This window comes from Leptopilina heterotoma, unplaced genomic scaffold, assembly GCF_015476425.1.
Source record: "Leptopilina heterotoma isolate Lh14 unplaced genomic scaffold, ASM1547642v1 Lhet_121, whole genome shotgun sequence".
In the NCBI taxonomy this organism is placed as follows: Eukaryota; Metazoa; Arthropoda; class Insecta; order Hymenoptera; family Figitidae; genus Leptopilina; species Leptopilina heterotoma.
The window spans coordinates 1,339,147-1,356,757 of NW_025110839.1; the positions used below are offsets into that span (position 1 = coordinate 1,339,147).

Below are 17,611 nucleotides of genomic sequence, written 5' to 3' on the forward strand. Positions count from 1 at the left end.
TAACTTATTTCGATATTTATACTGCGAAAAATATCTGGACAAATCTTTCAAAAATTATTTTTTGATTTATTTTTCTAATTAAATTTTCGAAATATACAATTAAACAAATTTTTGAATAATTGAAATTTTGTAAAATTTCATTAAAAATAATTGATTTTTTTCAAGTAACTATTTTATTAAACTTTTTGAAAATCAACTTTTGAAGAATTTTAATTGCAAATTTTGAAAATAATTAAATTCTCAAAAATTGTAATCAAAAATCTTCAAGTGTAAATTAAAAAATGAAAATTAATGAAAATTAGCTTCTAAAAATTGCATGAAAAAATTTTTGAAAAAAGTAATTCTTAGAATTTTTTTATTATAATTTTTAAGATTCAAAATTATCTTCGAACGAAGTAAATTTTAATTTAAATTATTTATTAATTGTGACTTTTTTTTGACTTTTCTTCCAAATATTGTAAAAATATACCAAATTTTTAGTACAAGAATGCAACTTATTTCGATTTTTATGGTGTAAAAAATAACTGTAGACAAATCTTTTACAAATTTTTTTTGAATAATTTTTTTAAGATAATTAAATTTTTAAAATATATTTTAAAAAATGTTTAAATAATTGAAATTTTGTAAAATTTAATAGAGAATAATTGATTTTTTTCAGGGATTTTATTAAACTTTTTGAAAATCAACTTTTGAAGAGTTTTAATTGCAAATTTTGAAAATAATTGAATTCTCAAAAATTTTAGTGGAAAATCTTAAAGTGTAAATTTAAAAATGAAAATGAATGAAAATTAGCTTCTAAAAATAATAGTAAAATAATATTGAAAAAATTGGTTCTTAGAATCCGTTCTATATTTTTAAAATTCAATTATTTTCAATTATTTTTTTTTTATTTCTAATAACATATTTTAAAACAAATTTTTTTTATTATTTCAAATTAATCAAAATTGAAATTTCAATTAATTAATTGAAGAATTTTTGAATATTCGAAATTTCGTAATTTTAATTAAAATCAATTGAATTTTATATTGTATTTTATTTGAACTTTAATTAATTTTTTTTTCTTTATTTATAATTGAATGCTCAAAAAATCTAATGAAAATTTAAATTATCAAAAATAATTGAATTAGAAAATTATGAGCTAAAAATTATAGAAAATAATTTATTATTAAAAGAGTTGTGGTTGAAATTTTTAGAAGCAATTAAATTTCAAAAGATTTAAAATTCAAATTTTTAAAGATTTTAGTTTTGAATAATTTCAATAAAAAATTGGAAACAATTTAGTTCTTTACAAATTTTTAATCCAATTTTTTTGTGAAATTATTCATTAGTAATTTTTTAGAATTATTTCAATACTTAACAAATTGAAATGTTGAATTTCCAAAATTATAAAAAAAATAATTGATTCAAAAAAGAATTTTAGTAAATAATTGAATCTTAAAGAAGTTAAGTAGTAGACATTTTTTTTAGAAATAATTAAATTTCAGAAGGTTATAAATTAAATACTTTTGAAAATTTCAATATTTATGTAAAAATTCAACTATATATTTAAATTGTAAATATTTATTTTAATAAATTCAATTCAATTTTTGAATCATTTTCGTAAAAAATTCTTTACATGGATTCAAACTTTTTTTGCGTCTTAAAATCGATCCAAGTTCTTAAGTGAAAAAAAGTCCATCAAGGAAAAATTAAGACAACAAGTGAATTTATTTTTAGGTACAAATTTTTATTTCTTGTAATTTCATTTATTTTTATTTTAAAAATATTTATTTGTATATAAACATTATATAAGCAAATAAATTTTACAGTCTGACAATAAATAATTATTTTTAATTTTAGTGAATTCCCTTGAAATGAAAATGGAAAATAATGAGGAATTATATTTTAAGAAAGAAATAAGTACTATCTTTTTTTTAATAAAGAAAAGAAAATTGTCCTATCTTGACTGAATAAAACTTGTTTGATCTTAAGATCAAAACAAGACACCTCCATTCTTACTCCGAAGAGGTAACAATATTTTATCAATAAAATTATTGGAAGAAAAAACTTAATAATTTTACTTGTCAAATGAAAAAAAATTGTTCGACAACAAACTTATGTTTTTTTTTTAAATGAAGTTTATTATCACTGATGTTGTCGAAGTTTCTAAAATTTATGGAAGAGATTTTATATGGCATATGGAATATTTCTCCTTTACTCAGCTCCTCTTTCTCCTTTAATTCTTCTTCTATACAGTCTCGTAACTACTTCTAATTGACTTTGCTAATATTATGGAAAACCAAATTCCCAGTATCTGTAAAATCAGACAAAAAGTATAAATAAATAAATAGGTAATATAATTTATAAGAATAAATGAAGATCGAAAAAAAAATTTTCCTAAATTTAAAATTAAAAATAAATTCAAACCTGTACAAATGCAATTCCAATTCCCGCCCCACCAAGTTGTACGGCATGTCCTTTTACAAAATTTCCAAATGCATTAAGACAACCGGTTTCCTTGACTTTTGAATTTATTGAATTTGATGCGAGACAACTTATATTTCCACTTGCTCCCGGTTCATAATCACAACACGTTCTTGGCAGCGAATTATTTTTCCAAATTTTTTCCCAATCCTTATAGTTTTCCATTCCACAACAATCGAACTGTAAAAACAAAAATATATTCACAATTATTTTTTGTATCAAAAGGAAAATTTTTAATACAAAACAATTAATTTTTTAGTCAATTAAAAATCTTAATGTAAAAGGTTTTTTTATAAGTAATTAATTACAAGTAATAATCAATATTATATAGTATTATTATAAAAGGAAAAAAAATTCTCAAAGTGGGAAATTGTAATTCCATTAGAACATTATATTTAGTTTAAATGATATAATAAGAGACTTAATGTACTCGTCAATATTTTCGAAGTTACACCTTAAGAGTATTGAGTTATCGGTTACAACCTTGCAGTTCGATACGCAATTCGTGATCTACTTTAATTTCTAAATTCTTTTCTTTCAAATTTTATTCTGTATAATGTAATTATTTTTTTAATATTTATTGAACTGCTTCGAAAACTAAGTAACAAAACAAAAATAAAAATAACAATAAAAATAATATTAACAATAAAAGTAATAATAATAATAAGAATAATAATAATAATAATAATAATAATAATAATAATAATAATAATAATAATAATAATAATAATACCTACTAATTTAATAATATTAATAATAATTCGACTGCAGTCAAATCTTTAAAATTTATTTTTGAATAATTTTTTTTCGAAATCATTAAATGTTTTAAATATAAAATTCAAAAAAAAAATTCAAATTGATATTTTGTAAAATTTTATTGAAAATAATTAATTTTTTGAAATATTTAAGAAAAATAGAAAAAAAAATCAGATTTTGAACAAATTTAATTGCGGATTTTGTAAAATAATTAAATTCTCAAAAATTTCTACAATGAAAAAAAATTTTTTAATTCAAAATAATTTTTTAAAATTCAATTATTTCCTTTATTTTCAATTACATATTTCCGAAAAATTCAAATTAATTACTTGAAATTGTTTATAACTGAAATTATTATAATAGAATTTCAGTTAATTTAATTAAAAATTCTAAAATATAAAAATTGTTCCTGTTAAATTATTGTAGAAAAACAAATTTTTATTAATGAAAAATTCGGATAAAGTTGTTTATTTTACAAACAAAAAACTGGACTTTTTCATTTTAATGTCTTGTTCTATGTGGAATTCAAAAAATTAATTTTTACCTATTTCATGTTGCACTTTTTTCTAATTAATTCAAATTTTTATTAATTTAGATTTAGAGAATAATTCTACTAATGAAAGAAAAGGTGACACTTTTAATAAAAATATTCTATCCTAATTTTTTTAACTTTCATAACTTCAGAGAATTTTATTAAAAACTTTAGAAAATAATTAAATTCTTTCAAAGAATTTAGTTAAAATTGTACTGAAATTTATTGAATTCTTCTATAAAAAATGTTATCAAAATTTTTAAAAATAATTGAATTCTTCGAAGGAATTTTCTTAAAATTTTAAAAAAATTTTTTAAATAATTGAATTCTATCAAGAAATTTTTTAAAAATCTATTGAAAATAATTTAAATCTTGCAAAGAATATTATATATACAAATAATTGTACGCTCAATAATTTTATTTAAATTTTTGTAAATAATTAAATTTCTTCGAAGAAATTTTTATTAAAATTTTTTCAAATAATTGAAATTTTGAAAGTAATTTATTCTTAAAATTTTTTAATTTTTAAAGATAATTTAATTCTTTCAAGAAATTTAATTGAAATGGTACTAAAAATACTTGATTTCATGAAAAGAATTTTGTTTAAAAATAATTGAATTTGTTCAAAGAAATTATATTGAATAATTTTTAAATAATTGACATTTTGCGAATAATGAAATTAAAATTTTTTAAAAATAATTAAATTTTTTCGAGAAATTTTATTAAAATTGTATTGAAAACAAATGAATTTATTTATGAAAATTATTATATCGAAACTTTTGAAAATTTAATAATTAAATAACTGTTAAATTGATTTTCTTCAAGAAACTTCATTAAACTTTTATAAGTAATTGAATTTGTATCAAGAAATTTATTAAAATTGTATCGAAAATAATGTAATTTTTATGAAGAATTTTATTATTTATAAAAATAATAGAATTTTCCAAAGAATTTTATTAAAATTTTTGAAAATAATTTAATAGTTCCAATAAGAATTTAAATTCTTTGGAGGAATTTACTTTAGATTGTATTGAAAATAATTTAAATTCTGCGAATAATTTTATTAAAAATCGAGAAATTTTAATTAAAATTGTATTAAAATAATTGAATTTCTATATATATACAATTTTATTATTTATGAAAATAATTGAATTTTTACGCATAATTTTATTATTTATAAAAATAATTAAATTCTTGAGACGAATTTTATTGACATTTTTTAAATTAATTTCATTCATTTGAGAAATTTTATTAAAATTGTATTGAAAATAATTGAATTACTTTGAAATTGTGCAAATAAAAAAATTGAATTTTAGCGAAGAATTTTTTTTATTTTTTTGAAAATAATAAATAATAATAATTCATTAGGTAATTAGTTAAGTGAATTCTTTTTATGTTTTGAATAAGAAATTATTCAAAAAATTGAATTTGATATTTGAAAATAGATCATTTTGCTATTTGCATCATAATAATAAATTAAATATTGCGTTTTGCGTGCAACATTTGCTAATAAAATTATAAAAATAATAATAATAGTAGTAATAACAAAAAATAATTTTAAGAAAGAAAAATATAATTTACATTTGTTTGAAGATTGTCCCAAACAATTGACATCTCTTTATTTTTACCATAGTCTTCCATCGTGTGATTCATTTTTCCTTCGATCACTTCAATCGCACGATTTCTTAAAACATAACCAGAAATTCCTCCCGATAATTCCAATATGAAAACTACAATCATTAACGTCGCAAACTGAAAAAAACGAAAATACATTTTTAATATCAATCTTAATAATTCCTTTTTGTTTAAAACCGTTTTTTCAAAATTATTTTCTAATAAAATGTTTTAATGCTTTTTTATATTCGAAAAAATTAATATTAACAGTATTCGATATTTCCTATAAAATTAAATATTAAAAATAAAATATTAACAAAAGATTTTCGTTACTAAGATTTTTTTTAAGTTCTAAAATATTATTTGAAATTTACTTCTTGATGTTAGAAATTTTTTTTTGAATTTGTCTTAATTATCTGAATAGAATTTTTATTCTATAAGAACACTTTATGTTAAAATATTCATTTAACATAAATAAAAAAAAATAAAAAAAAAAATGCTTTTTTCTATTTTTTCTACTTTTTTTATTAACAAATTTGTTTATTTTTTTTTTAGAAAAAATAAGTTCCTAGGGCTGATAAACAAATTGATAAATATTTGAATATTATTCTTTTTTTAAATTTATGCAAAACGATGACTAATAATATAAAAATGTATTATTATTGTATAATTATAATTACCGTGACAACCATGCAATAATTTTCTCTGACCGCACCACAACAACCGAAAAAGGCAATAAAAAATATAATTGCTCCTATTGTTACTAAAAGTGTTGGCACAGAGAGGAATTTATTGTCCAGGAAGTGTTCATAATTATTGTACACACCAAGAATCACTGATCCTATCGACAGTAAAATTATTCCAGTAATCTGAAAATTAAATTAATTATTAGCGTCATATTCAAATGATAATTATTATTTTTGTGGTTATAAAAAGTCGAAAAAGTCGTTTATTTACTTTGGGATTGTTACAAAAAATTTATTTTGTATTTCCCTGAATTGTTAAATTCAGTTATTCAACACTTGAATAATTTTCTTAAATAAATATTTAAATGTTTCTTATTTGTTTTTCCAAGGGAAATAAAATCAAAAACATTTCAATTTAAAACCTTCTGAAATTTAATACTTTCTAAAAATTACAACTATTTCCCTTTCAACATTCAATTATTTTCTACAATTTTTAACTAAACTTCATCTTTGAATCAATTATATTTTTAATATTATAATTTACCGAAAGTTTCTCAAGAATTCTATTATTTAAATACAAAAATTCAATTTTCTACAATAATTGTAACTGTTACTGTAAAAGTAATTAAGAAATAATATTTTCCAAAAATAAAGAAATTCATAAAATTAATTTTTTTAAAATATTTTTAAATAATTTTTGAAGGATAATAGTTTTTCAATTGTATACAATTAAAAAAAATTCCAAACAATTGAAATTTGGTAAAATCTGTTAAAAATAATTGAGTTTTTAAAAAAATATTAAAAAATACTCAAATTTTTGAAGAAATTTAATTAAAAATATGAAAATGATTTCTCCGTAATTTTAATAAGTCGAAAAAAGCAAATTTTAAGAAATTTCATTTTACTTTGTTAAGAGATAAATAAATCTTAAAAAAATAATGTAAAACAATACTAAGAATTAGTTTCGTAAAAATATTCTAATGTATTTTTTCACAAATAATTGAATTTTTTAAAATAATTTTTGTATAATTTAAAAAAAATGTAATTAATTTTTTGAAGAATTAAAATTTTTCATTCAAAATAATTTTTGAAAGATTTGTCTACAGTTATTTCGCACACAATAAAAATCGAAATACGCTGCATTTTTTGTATAAAAAATTTGTATAAAAAAATAAGGTATTTTGTTGCAATATTTGGAAGAAAAGTCGAAAAAGTCGCATTTTTTGAATAAGGAAAAAATTATTATGATAAAATAATTCTAAGAATTAGTTCATTGAAAATATTCTAATGAATTTTTTTTGAAAACAATTGAATTTCTTAAAAGAGTTTTTGTATAATTTAAAGAAAAACTAATTTTTTTGAGAATTCTAATAAAAAATGTTGAACATGATTGTTTTCTTCAAAATGTGAAAAATAATTCCAAAAATAGTAAATGTTATTATTTTTTGTCTGTATTCGAATTTTCAGAAATAAGTCATTGTAAATATTGAAAATAATTGAATTTTAAAAAATAAAAAAATTCTAAGAATTGCTATTTTCAAAAATATTTTCATGCAATTTTTAGAAGCTAATTTCCATTAAATTTCATATTTAAATTTACATTTACAGATTTTTTATTACAATTTTTGAGAATTTCATAATTTTCAAAATTTGCAATTAAAATTCTCCAAAAGTTGATTTTTAAAAATTTTAATAAAATACCAAAAAAAAATCAATTATTTTCAATGAAAATTTACAAAATTTCAATTATTCAAAAATTTTTTTAATTGTAAATTTCAAAAATTTAATTAGAAAAATAAATCAAAAAATAATTTTTGAAACATTTGTCTAGTTATTTTTCGCAGTATAAAAATTGAAATAATTTGCATTTTATATTAAAAATGTGATATTTTGTTGCAATATTTGGAAGAAAATTCGAAACAGTTGCAATTTTATTATGTTTTTTTGTATGTATTTGAATTGTCGGAAATTTGTAATTAAAAATATTGAAAATAATTGAATTTTATAGAATCAGAATGAAAAAAATTCTAAGAATAACTTTTTTCGAAAATTTGTTCATATAATTTTTAGAAGATAATTTTCATTAATTTTTATTTTTAATTTCACACTTGAAGATTTTCCACTAAAATTTTTGAGAATTCAATTATTATTTTCGCAAAATTTGCAATTAAAATTCTTGAAAAGTTGATTTTCAAATATTTTAATAAATTACTGGAAAAAGATCAATTATTTTCAATTAAATTTTACAAAATTTCAAATATTCAAAATCTTTTTAATTGTATATTTCGTTAATTTAATTAGAAAAATGATTCAAAAATAATTTTTGATAGGTTTGTCTATATATTTATTTTTCACAAAATAAAAATCGAAATATGTTGCATTTTTTTTTTACTAAAAATGTGGTATTTTGATGCAGTATTTGGAATTTTGCAATATTTTGGGAATAATAAGTCGAAAAAGTCGCAATTTTTGAAAATTAGTCGAAAAAAGTTGCATTTTTTAAAAATAGTCGAAAAAGATAATTTAATAATCATCTTTGCTGTATTGAATCTCTTTTTGTATTTTTATATTTATGAATTGCAAAAAAACTTAAAACGATTAAAACTTTATGCTTATCGCAGACACCTTCTTCAAAGCGTTTCAAAAATTATTCTAAACGATTCATGTTTACATATGTATATAAATTTATTATACATAGACTGTAAATTAAAAAATATAAATTTTTAAACTACAAATTAGAAACTATAATTTAAAAAATTTTTAAATGCAAGCAAGACATTTTCTTAAACTAAAAATTAAGAACTATAAAATATTCGTTTTGGGAAAAATTATTTACTGAACACAAAAAAATACATTTTTCTGGAAAATCAATTAATCCATTTAAATTATAATGAAAGGTTTCTTTTTTCTTTATTGCGTTCCAAATAAACTTTTAATCATTTTTATTTTTTTCTGAAACGGTGTCACCTACTGGGCTTCTTCACCCTCATTTTCTTTATTTCCCAATAAAAGAAAACAAGTTGCTTTGATGACAATATTATGTCAGGGTTATGTTAACGACAAAATGTAAATTTTTTTTCGCACTTTTTTAAAGTACCTAATTAATATAAATTATATAATTTTATACAATTATAAAAAATATGTAATTAAAAAAAAAGTAATTATTATAGTATAATATATAATTGTATATAATAAAAAAATAAGATAATATATAAAAAAAACAAATAAATCAATTATAATTAAATTTTAATTAAACATTCTTTTAATTATTGATAATTACATAATCATTTTTAACAATTAATAAAAAATTTTCAATTCGATGAAATAATTTAAAATTAATTAGGTATACATATTTAATAATATAATATCAATAATTAATAAAATATTCATAAAATTAAAAATTCGGCTCGTTTGCTTTAAAAGCATATAAGGTTAAATATTTTACGTCTTTTTTGGAATTAATATTTTCTATTATATCTATATACATTTATCTGGCCTTTAACTTTTTATTCAATTTATACGGTGACTATATTTCTGATAAGATTTCGATATCTAATATTAAAATCGATTATTTATTATCTATTAATATAAAGTTTTTTCACAAATGATAAATTGATTATATGCACGATTTTTAACAACATGAAAACTACGATAATTATATTTTATATATTATAATAAAAATTAAACTTTTTAATTTAATTATAAATAAACAAAATTTTTATACAAATAAAAATTTAATTTAATTTAAATTTAAAAAATATTTTATTCAAATATATAGTTTACAATTAAGAAAAAATTCAACTTTCCATTGGTACTTGAATATCACTGGAACTATCCTGGTAATAAGTTTATCCTAAATTTTTTTTAAATTCAATTATTTTACAAATTTTCAATTAGAATTCTTCAAAAACACAATTATATTTAAAAATAATTTTTAAAACTAAACAAAAATTCAATTATTTTCCAAATTTTTAATTAGAATTTTTCAAAAATACGATTATATTTCAAAATAATTTTTAAAACTAAACAAATAAAATTCATTAAAATATTAAATTTATTTAAATGAAATTTGACAAAATTTTCAATTGTTTCAATTTTTTAAAATTATTTTCTGGAATTCAAGTATCTTCAAAAAATTTTAATTACTATTTGTCAAAAATCTAATTTTTTCAGAATTTCCAAATTAAATCTTTCAAATTTCAATCATTTTTGTAAAATAAATATTTAAATATTTATTATGAAACCACTGGAACACTTTTTATGAAAATTTGAACTGCAAGTCTTCCAAAATTCAATTATTTTTTAGAATTTTTGAATAATATAATTTAAAACTTTTAATTTTTAAAGAAGCTAACAAATTAATAATTTTTTATATTTAAATATTTTTTTAAAATTTAATTTTTTTCAAAAGAATCCTATTTTAACACTTCTAATTATTTTCTAAAGTTGTAACTAAAATTCTATTTTAAATCAATTCTTATCAGAATTCAATGATTTAAATACAAAAATAAATAATTCAGAGAATAATAAAAAACAAAAAGTAGAGTAATAAAAATAATAAAAAATAAAAAATTTGAATAAATCAACACTAACTTCACGAGAGGACAGATTATGTCGATTATTCCATTCGAGTATTCTTTTAAAATGTTTTAAAATATTATTTTTCGAAAAATAGTTAAACAGTTCGATATAATTAATATTTAATTGATGAAAAAAGTAATAAATAACAATGAATAAAATCGATTGCCTTCTATTGTTAATTTTCGAAAAACTTTTTAAGGCTGCGGTGTCCGAGCGGTTAAGGAGATGGACTTGAAATCCATTGGGTTATACCCGCACAGGTTCGAATCCTGTCCGCAGCGAATTTTTTTTTCTTACAAAACTTTAATTTTTATCGAAAGAAAAAAGAAAAATTGATACTTTAAAAAAAAATTATTTCATAACTATTATTTATTTAATTAATTTACCACTTTATTGTGCCAGTTTTTATTCTAATTTTATACATTGTAATCAAAACACATGATTATTATATGCGCGTAATTAAATGGCAGTTTGCTGCGTTCTAAAGTTTATTTGTTTTGTATTTTTAATTGAATTATGAATTGCTTGATAATGGAAAAAAATGAATTTTATGAAAATTGAAATTAATAGAAAAATAAATAGAAATTAATAGAAAAATAAATAGAAATTAATTAAAAAATATTACAAATAAGAAAAAATAAAAAAAATACGAAAAATGCCCCAAAAAAATACTAATAATAATGAAAATAACAAAAAAAGAACAAAAAAAATATTTTAAAAAGGAAAAAAATAGCAAAATGGTAAAAATAATAATTAAAAATTTAAAGAATAAAAATAAGGAAAAATGATAAAAATGATGAAAATAATAAAAAAATGATTAAAATACTTTTTTGTATTTAAATTCAAGATAAAAATGACTGACAAGAATGATAAAATATTGTTTCTTTTTCTTTTCGATATAATTATTAAAAAAGAAAATTGGAATTCCCTGATTAATACGAGATATTAATTATCAAAACTATATTTCATTTTTTATTATGCTTATAAGAATTGATGAGATTCATTTCTTTGTTTGGAAAAAAAATTGATATCTATTTTTGGTGTGCAAATTTAAATCACTCGAGAGAAGGCTTTAATAAGTCTGTGGGGACCTTTTGAAAAAATGCAAAAAAGCAAATAAGAAACAATCTATATAATTCTAGACGCTATACCGCAATGATAAGCTACTCGTGACTCATTCATTTTTGCTCATTTGTTTAAGAGATATGATGAAATTTCTGTAATATCCTCTTTTTGACAAAAAAAAAAAGTTCAATATTTACTCTCATTTCTTTCATTTTTTCCATAAATTATCAATATAACTTGTAACAAAACAAAGAAACTGTAAACAGTCAAATCGAAAGATTCGAAAAAAAATTGATATTTTAATTATTGAGTTGAAATTGTAAAGAAAGAAATTATTAATGGAAAAGTAATTCCAAAGCGCACTTGTTTAGATTGTTTTCTTTTTTTTCTAGGTATTTTACTGTTTATCACTAATTTTCCATATGGATTGTCGATTGAAAATACATTCGAGGGAATATTTATAAGAAAATATCACTTTATTAATGAACAATGATTAATGGAATAAATTTTTGAAAAAACTTACCACAAAAATGAGATTGAAGGCAAACATGAGGTATTTAATGCATTGTGAGGTTAATGGTAGTTTCATTGTTGAAACCATGGTTGCCGCCGCGCGTCTATTTCGCGAGTGAGAAAGAAAAAGAACAAGTTTTCTGTTTTCGTTTTGTTTTTTTTTGGTCAAAATATATATATGTATATATATCAGGTGTGTGAAAAGTTATAGTGAAAAAAGTTTTGCAAACGAAAGGCCGGCAGCATATGGCCCCATATACACTGTATATTGTCAACTCGACCGATAAACGCGATCTGCGCTCTCTTCTGCACTTCTTGTTTTATGTTATGTTCGTTTTACACGTTTTCAATTATAAAATGTTCGTTTCGCAGCTGCGCCGCGCAACTAAATACTTACATTACAACATGTTTTTTACACAATTCATATATTATTATATCGTTTGCTTTTACCTATATACATATATAGACAAATGTGTTTGTGGGAATAAATATATAGTTATAATAGTCCCAAATATACGTATTTCCTTTTTCAGGGTTGGGTAGTTTTATTCACACTTAATTCTTGAAAAGATATTTATGAATTTATGATTCATATATGAAAAATTGTAAAAAAAAGTCCTGATAAATATTTTACCCTTTTTTTAGTTATTTGAATTGTATTTTAGTGCGCTTGCGCTTGAAATCAAATATAAGGCGCGAATTTTTTAAAGAGAGAGAACAATTAACGGAAGGAAGGAGAGAAATACAATTATTTCACAAAGTAAAAATAAGAAAATTATAAGTTTTACAATATTGATATTCAAAATTAATTTACTCATATTTAAAGAAAATTAAATAAACAAAATAAAACATTGTTGTTTATAATTTTAAATTATTTATTTATTGTTTATATTTATTAATTGTTTACAATTAATGTTCTTTTTGTTAATTGTTGTTTTATTATAATTTTTCACAATAATAATAATAATAATTACAATAATAAAAATATAAATAATAAATAACAAAATAAAAAAAAATGTTAATTTGTTATTTATTATTTATATTTTTATTATTGTAATTATTATTATCATTATTGGGAAAAATTATAATAAAACAACAAATAATGTTATTTTTATTTATTAGTTATTATTAATTTGTTATTTTTTTATAATTATTGTTATTGTTGTTATATTATAACATTCTTAAAAAAGTAATTAAACAACAAATATAAAAAAATTGTTTTATTTTTAATTGATGATTATTATTATTTTTATTATTGTTATTTTTAGTTTTATTATAATTTTTCACTATAATAATAATAATAATTACAATAATAAAAATATAAACAATGAGTAACAAAATAAAAAAAATTTATTTTTATTTATTTGTAGGTTATTTGTTGATAAATATTGATGCTGTGTTTTGTTATTTCTCATAAAAATAATGAATAAAAATTAAAAATTGTTGTTTTTCTTTATTGATTGTTTATTTAATATTTATTATAATCATTGTGGTCCTTGTTTTTGTTATATTGTTGTTTTATTATTATTTCTCATAATAACAATAAGAAACAAATAAAAAAAATAGTTTATTAAATATTGATAATTGTTGTTATTTTTTGTTTCATTATAATTTTTCATAATAATAATAAACAACAAATATAAAAAAATTGTTTATTTGTTAACTGTTGATTATTGTTGTTGCTATTTTGTTTTTTGTTGTCCTATTATAATTTTTCGCTATAATAACAATAATTACAATAAAAATATAAATAATAAAAAACAAAATAAAAAAATTGCTACTTTTATTTATTAGTTGTTTACTGATTATTTGTTATTTGTTTATAATTATTGTTGCAGTTTTTTTATTGGTGTTTTATTATCACTTTTTCACAAAAATAAAAAACAACAAATAAAGAAATGGTACTAATTGTTGATTATTGTTGTTGCTTTTGTTATTTTATTATAATTTTTCACAATAATAATAATAATAAAAATATAAATAATAATGTATAGAAAAATAAATTTTTTTTATATTTATTAGTTGTTTACTTCTTAATAATTATTGTTGATTTTTTTTGACATTGTTATTTTATTATAAATTTCTCATAAATATAAAAAACAAAATTTAAAGAATATCACACTAAAAAAAAAGTTTTACTTTCAGCCTCTTTTTGAGGCTGAATTTAAGGTGTAAACGGAGTCAGACATTTTTTTCCTGTGATTGCCGTTCTTATTTAAATTTTTTTTTAAATTTTTGATTATTTCTTTATTATTTATAATAATTATTGTTGTTGTTTTTATTATTGTTTGTTTTATTGTTATTTTTAATAATAATAATAATAAGCAACAATTAAAAAAAATTGTTTATTTATTAAATGTTATAATTATTGCTGTTGCTTTTGTTATTTGTTGTTTTATTATAATTTTCCATAATAATAATAATTACAATAATAATAAAAATATAAACATTAAAATAAAAAAATTGTCATTTTTATTTATTTGTGGTTTGTTTGTTTATAATTATTGTTGCTGTCTTTTGTTGAGACGCATGCACATTATTTGACATAAATTTCATTGTACACAAAAACCATTTAACATAAATATAATTTGTCATAGAATTCATTAAACAGAAATATTATGTTACATAAAACTCAGATAACTTAATTCTCATTTGACATAAAAATTATGTAACATAAATTTCTATTGACTTAAAAATCATTTAACATAAATTTCTTTTGACATAAAATTCATTTAACGTAAATTTTATTTGTTATAAAATTCATTTGACATAAATTTCATTTGGCATAAATGTCATTTAAAGTAATTCTCATTTGACATAAATATCATTAGATATAAAATTAGCTTGACATAAATTTCATTTGACGTGAATATCATTTAACATAATTATTATTTAACGTAAAATTAAATTTATATAAATTTCATTTAGCACAAATTCCATTTAACATAATTCTCATTTGGCATAAAATGTACTTGACATAAATTTCATTTGGTATAAATCCCATTTAACATAATTTTCATTTGACATAAAGTTCATTTGACATAAATCAGATTTGACATAAAAGTCATTCAACAAAATTCTCATTTGACATAAAAATCATTTTACACAAATTACATTTTACATAACAATATAGGCGCGAATTTTAAAAGTAACCAATTAGATATTATCAACAACATTGTGATTCGCCAATTTTGAAATTCGCGCCTATATTTCCATGTCAAATGATCTTTATGTAAAATAAAGTCTATGACAACTGAATTTTATGCCAAATGAGAATTATGTTAAATGGAATTTATGCTAAATGAAATTTATATAAATTTAATTTTACGTTAAATAATAATTATGTTAAATGATATTCACGTCAAATGAAATTTATGTCAAGCTAATTTTATGTCTAATGATATTTATGTCAAATGAGAATTACGTTAAATTACATTTATGACAAATGAAATTGATGTCAAATGAATTTTATAACAAATAAAATTTACGTTAAATGAATTTTATGTCAAAAGAAATTTATGTTAAATGATTTTTATGTCAATAGAAATTTATGTTACATAATTTTTATGTCAAATGGGAATCAAGTTATCTGAGTTTTATGTAACATAATATTTCTGTTTAATGAATTCTATGACAAATTATATTTATGTTAAATGGTTTTTGTGTGCAATGAAATTTATGTCAAATAATGTGCATATTATGTGAATTTTAAGTTAAGTAGTTTTATATCAAATAACTATTTGGTCAAAAAAGATTTCGGGAATAAGCATGCGTCTCGTTTTCTTACTGTTGTTTTGTTGTATTATAATAATTTTTTATATTAATATTAATAACAATTTTGTTTATTTATTGATAGCAATAATAAAAATATTAAACAACAAAATAAAAGAAAAATAAAATGTTATTCTATTCGTTATTATTTATTAGTTGTTTATTTATTTTTTGTTTATATTTATTGAAGTTGTCTTTGTTATTGTTTTTATAATTAAATTAAAATAAGTTTTTTTATAATAATCGTAATAATAATAATAGGTAATTATAAAAGTAAATAAATGACAAAATAGAAAATTGTTAATTTTATTTATCATTTGTTTATAAATATTTTTTGTTTTGTTCGTATTTAATATTTTTTTTATTTTATTGTTATTTTTAAAATTGGTGTAAAATGATGATTTGCATTTTTTGTTTTCATTAACGCAAGTATACAATAAAAAAATAATAAATCTCATTGTAAAATAATTGAAAAATAAAAATAAAAGGCATTTTAAATGAAAATAGGTTTTAAAGCGTAAAAACATTTTATGTCAATACTGTATGTACAAGGAGGAATTGATATCGCGTGACAGACTTTTAGCCAACAATTGTTGGCGCCTTCCCGCACGGGAATTATCGAATAACATGCATACATGTATATATGAACGTCTAGAAAACGTGGGTTACGATCGTTCAAATCTATTTTTCACCACTTTTCAAAGCGGTTTGCTGACCTTCCCTATTTTTATGCTTATACGCACAAGATCACATTTTTTTCATCGAAATATTAATATTTCTTTCTGATAATTATTTTTTTTTTTGCAGTCCTATTATTTAGTGTTGATAATTTTTGTTTATTTTAATTTCAATATTTTGCTATTATTCTTATTTTCTTCTGTTTTGTCGATTTATTCCAATTTATTCTTTTTAGGGCTTTAGGGGTCGTTCACACATTACGTTCCATTCATGGAAAAAGGGCAAGGGGAGGGGGGCTCTGTTTGAAAAAAATTAATAGGTTATGTTGTTAGACATTCCGGTCATTCCGTGTGGAAACAAATTTAATAATTAAAAATTTAATTTATTTTACTTTCTTAATAATAATATTAATAATAATAATAATTATTGTTTATTATCGAAATAGAATTTTTTTTCCAAGATTACTTTACATTTGATTTTTGAAGAGGAAGAAAGAAGAAATAAACAAATTTTCCGAAATAGACAACTGGGTTTACTTCGGTGTTGGGCGGGTTGCTTCCCTGCCCCTTTTTTTAATTTCATACATTTCATATTTCGAAATTTTGCATATTGAATCGAGAATTAATTGAATTTTTAATTACCTACATTTGAATAATATTTGGAAATTAATACTTACTGAAAAGATACATTTTTATTTTTGAAAATCAAAATTTTGTTTTAAAAATTCAAATAATTTACGCGCCATTTTTGAATGAGATCCAAGATGTCCGTCTAGGTAAAAATAAAGTTTCTCATTTCGTTTTTTGCATTTTGTCTATAGTTTACCAACTTCTGACGTGTGCGGTTTAAAATAATAGTTATTTTTATTCGTCATTCAAAGAGTTGTGAAGTTATTAAATAAATTATAAATTCCCTTGATAATATTTAAAGGGCGCGGTCGCAAGAAACATGC

The 17,611-nt window shown here is 19.2% G+C and overlaps 1 protein-coding gene and 1 non-coding gene across 2 annotated transcripts; one reads left to right on the forward strand and one right to left on the reverse strand.

The window, feature by feature from the left end:
- Nucleotides 1–2,094: 2,094 nt before the first annotated feature.
- LOC122511009 (CD63 antigen-like) lies at nt 2,095–12,678 on the reverse strand. The gene is made up of 5 exons (XM_043626003.1): nt 12,221–12,678; nt 6,046–6,234; nt 5,333–5,503; nt 2,407–2,643; nt 2,095–2,293 (listed from the first exon to the last, which is right to left on the reverse strand). Exons 1-5 carry the CDS (start codon nt 12,296–12,298, stop codon nt 2,228–2,230), a joined length of 741 nt encoding a protein of 246 aa, XP_043481938.1. The 5' UTR covers nt 12,299–12,678; the 3' UTR covers nt 2,095–2,227.
- Nucleotides 10,832–10,913, forward strand: Trnas-uga. The gene has a single exon. It is a non-coding gene; the product is annotated as a tRNA-Ser (tRNA).
- Nucleotides 12,679–17,611: the final 4,933 nt, after the last annotated feature.

Coding starts and splice junctions, on each gene's coding strand:
- LOC122511009 (XM_043626003.1), bottom strand. CDS start 12,298: ATGGTTTCAACAATGAAACTACCATTAACCTCACAATGCATTAAATAC. Junction 5,504..6,045: donor ATTATTGCATGGTTGTCACG/GTAATTATAATT, acceptor CGTTTTTTTCAG/TTTGCGACGTTAATGATTGT. Junction 2,294..2,406: donor TTGGAATTGCATTTGTACAG/GTTTGAATTTAT, acceptor CTGATTTTACAG/ATACTGGGAATTTGGTTTTC.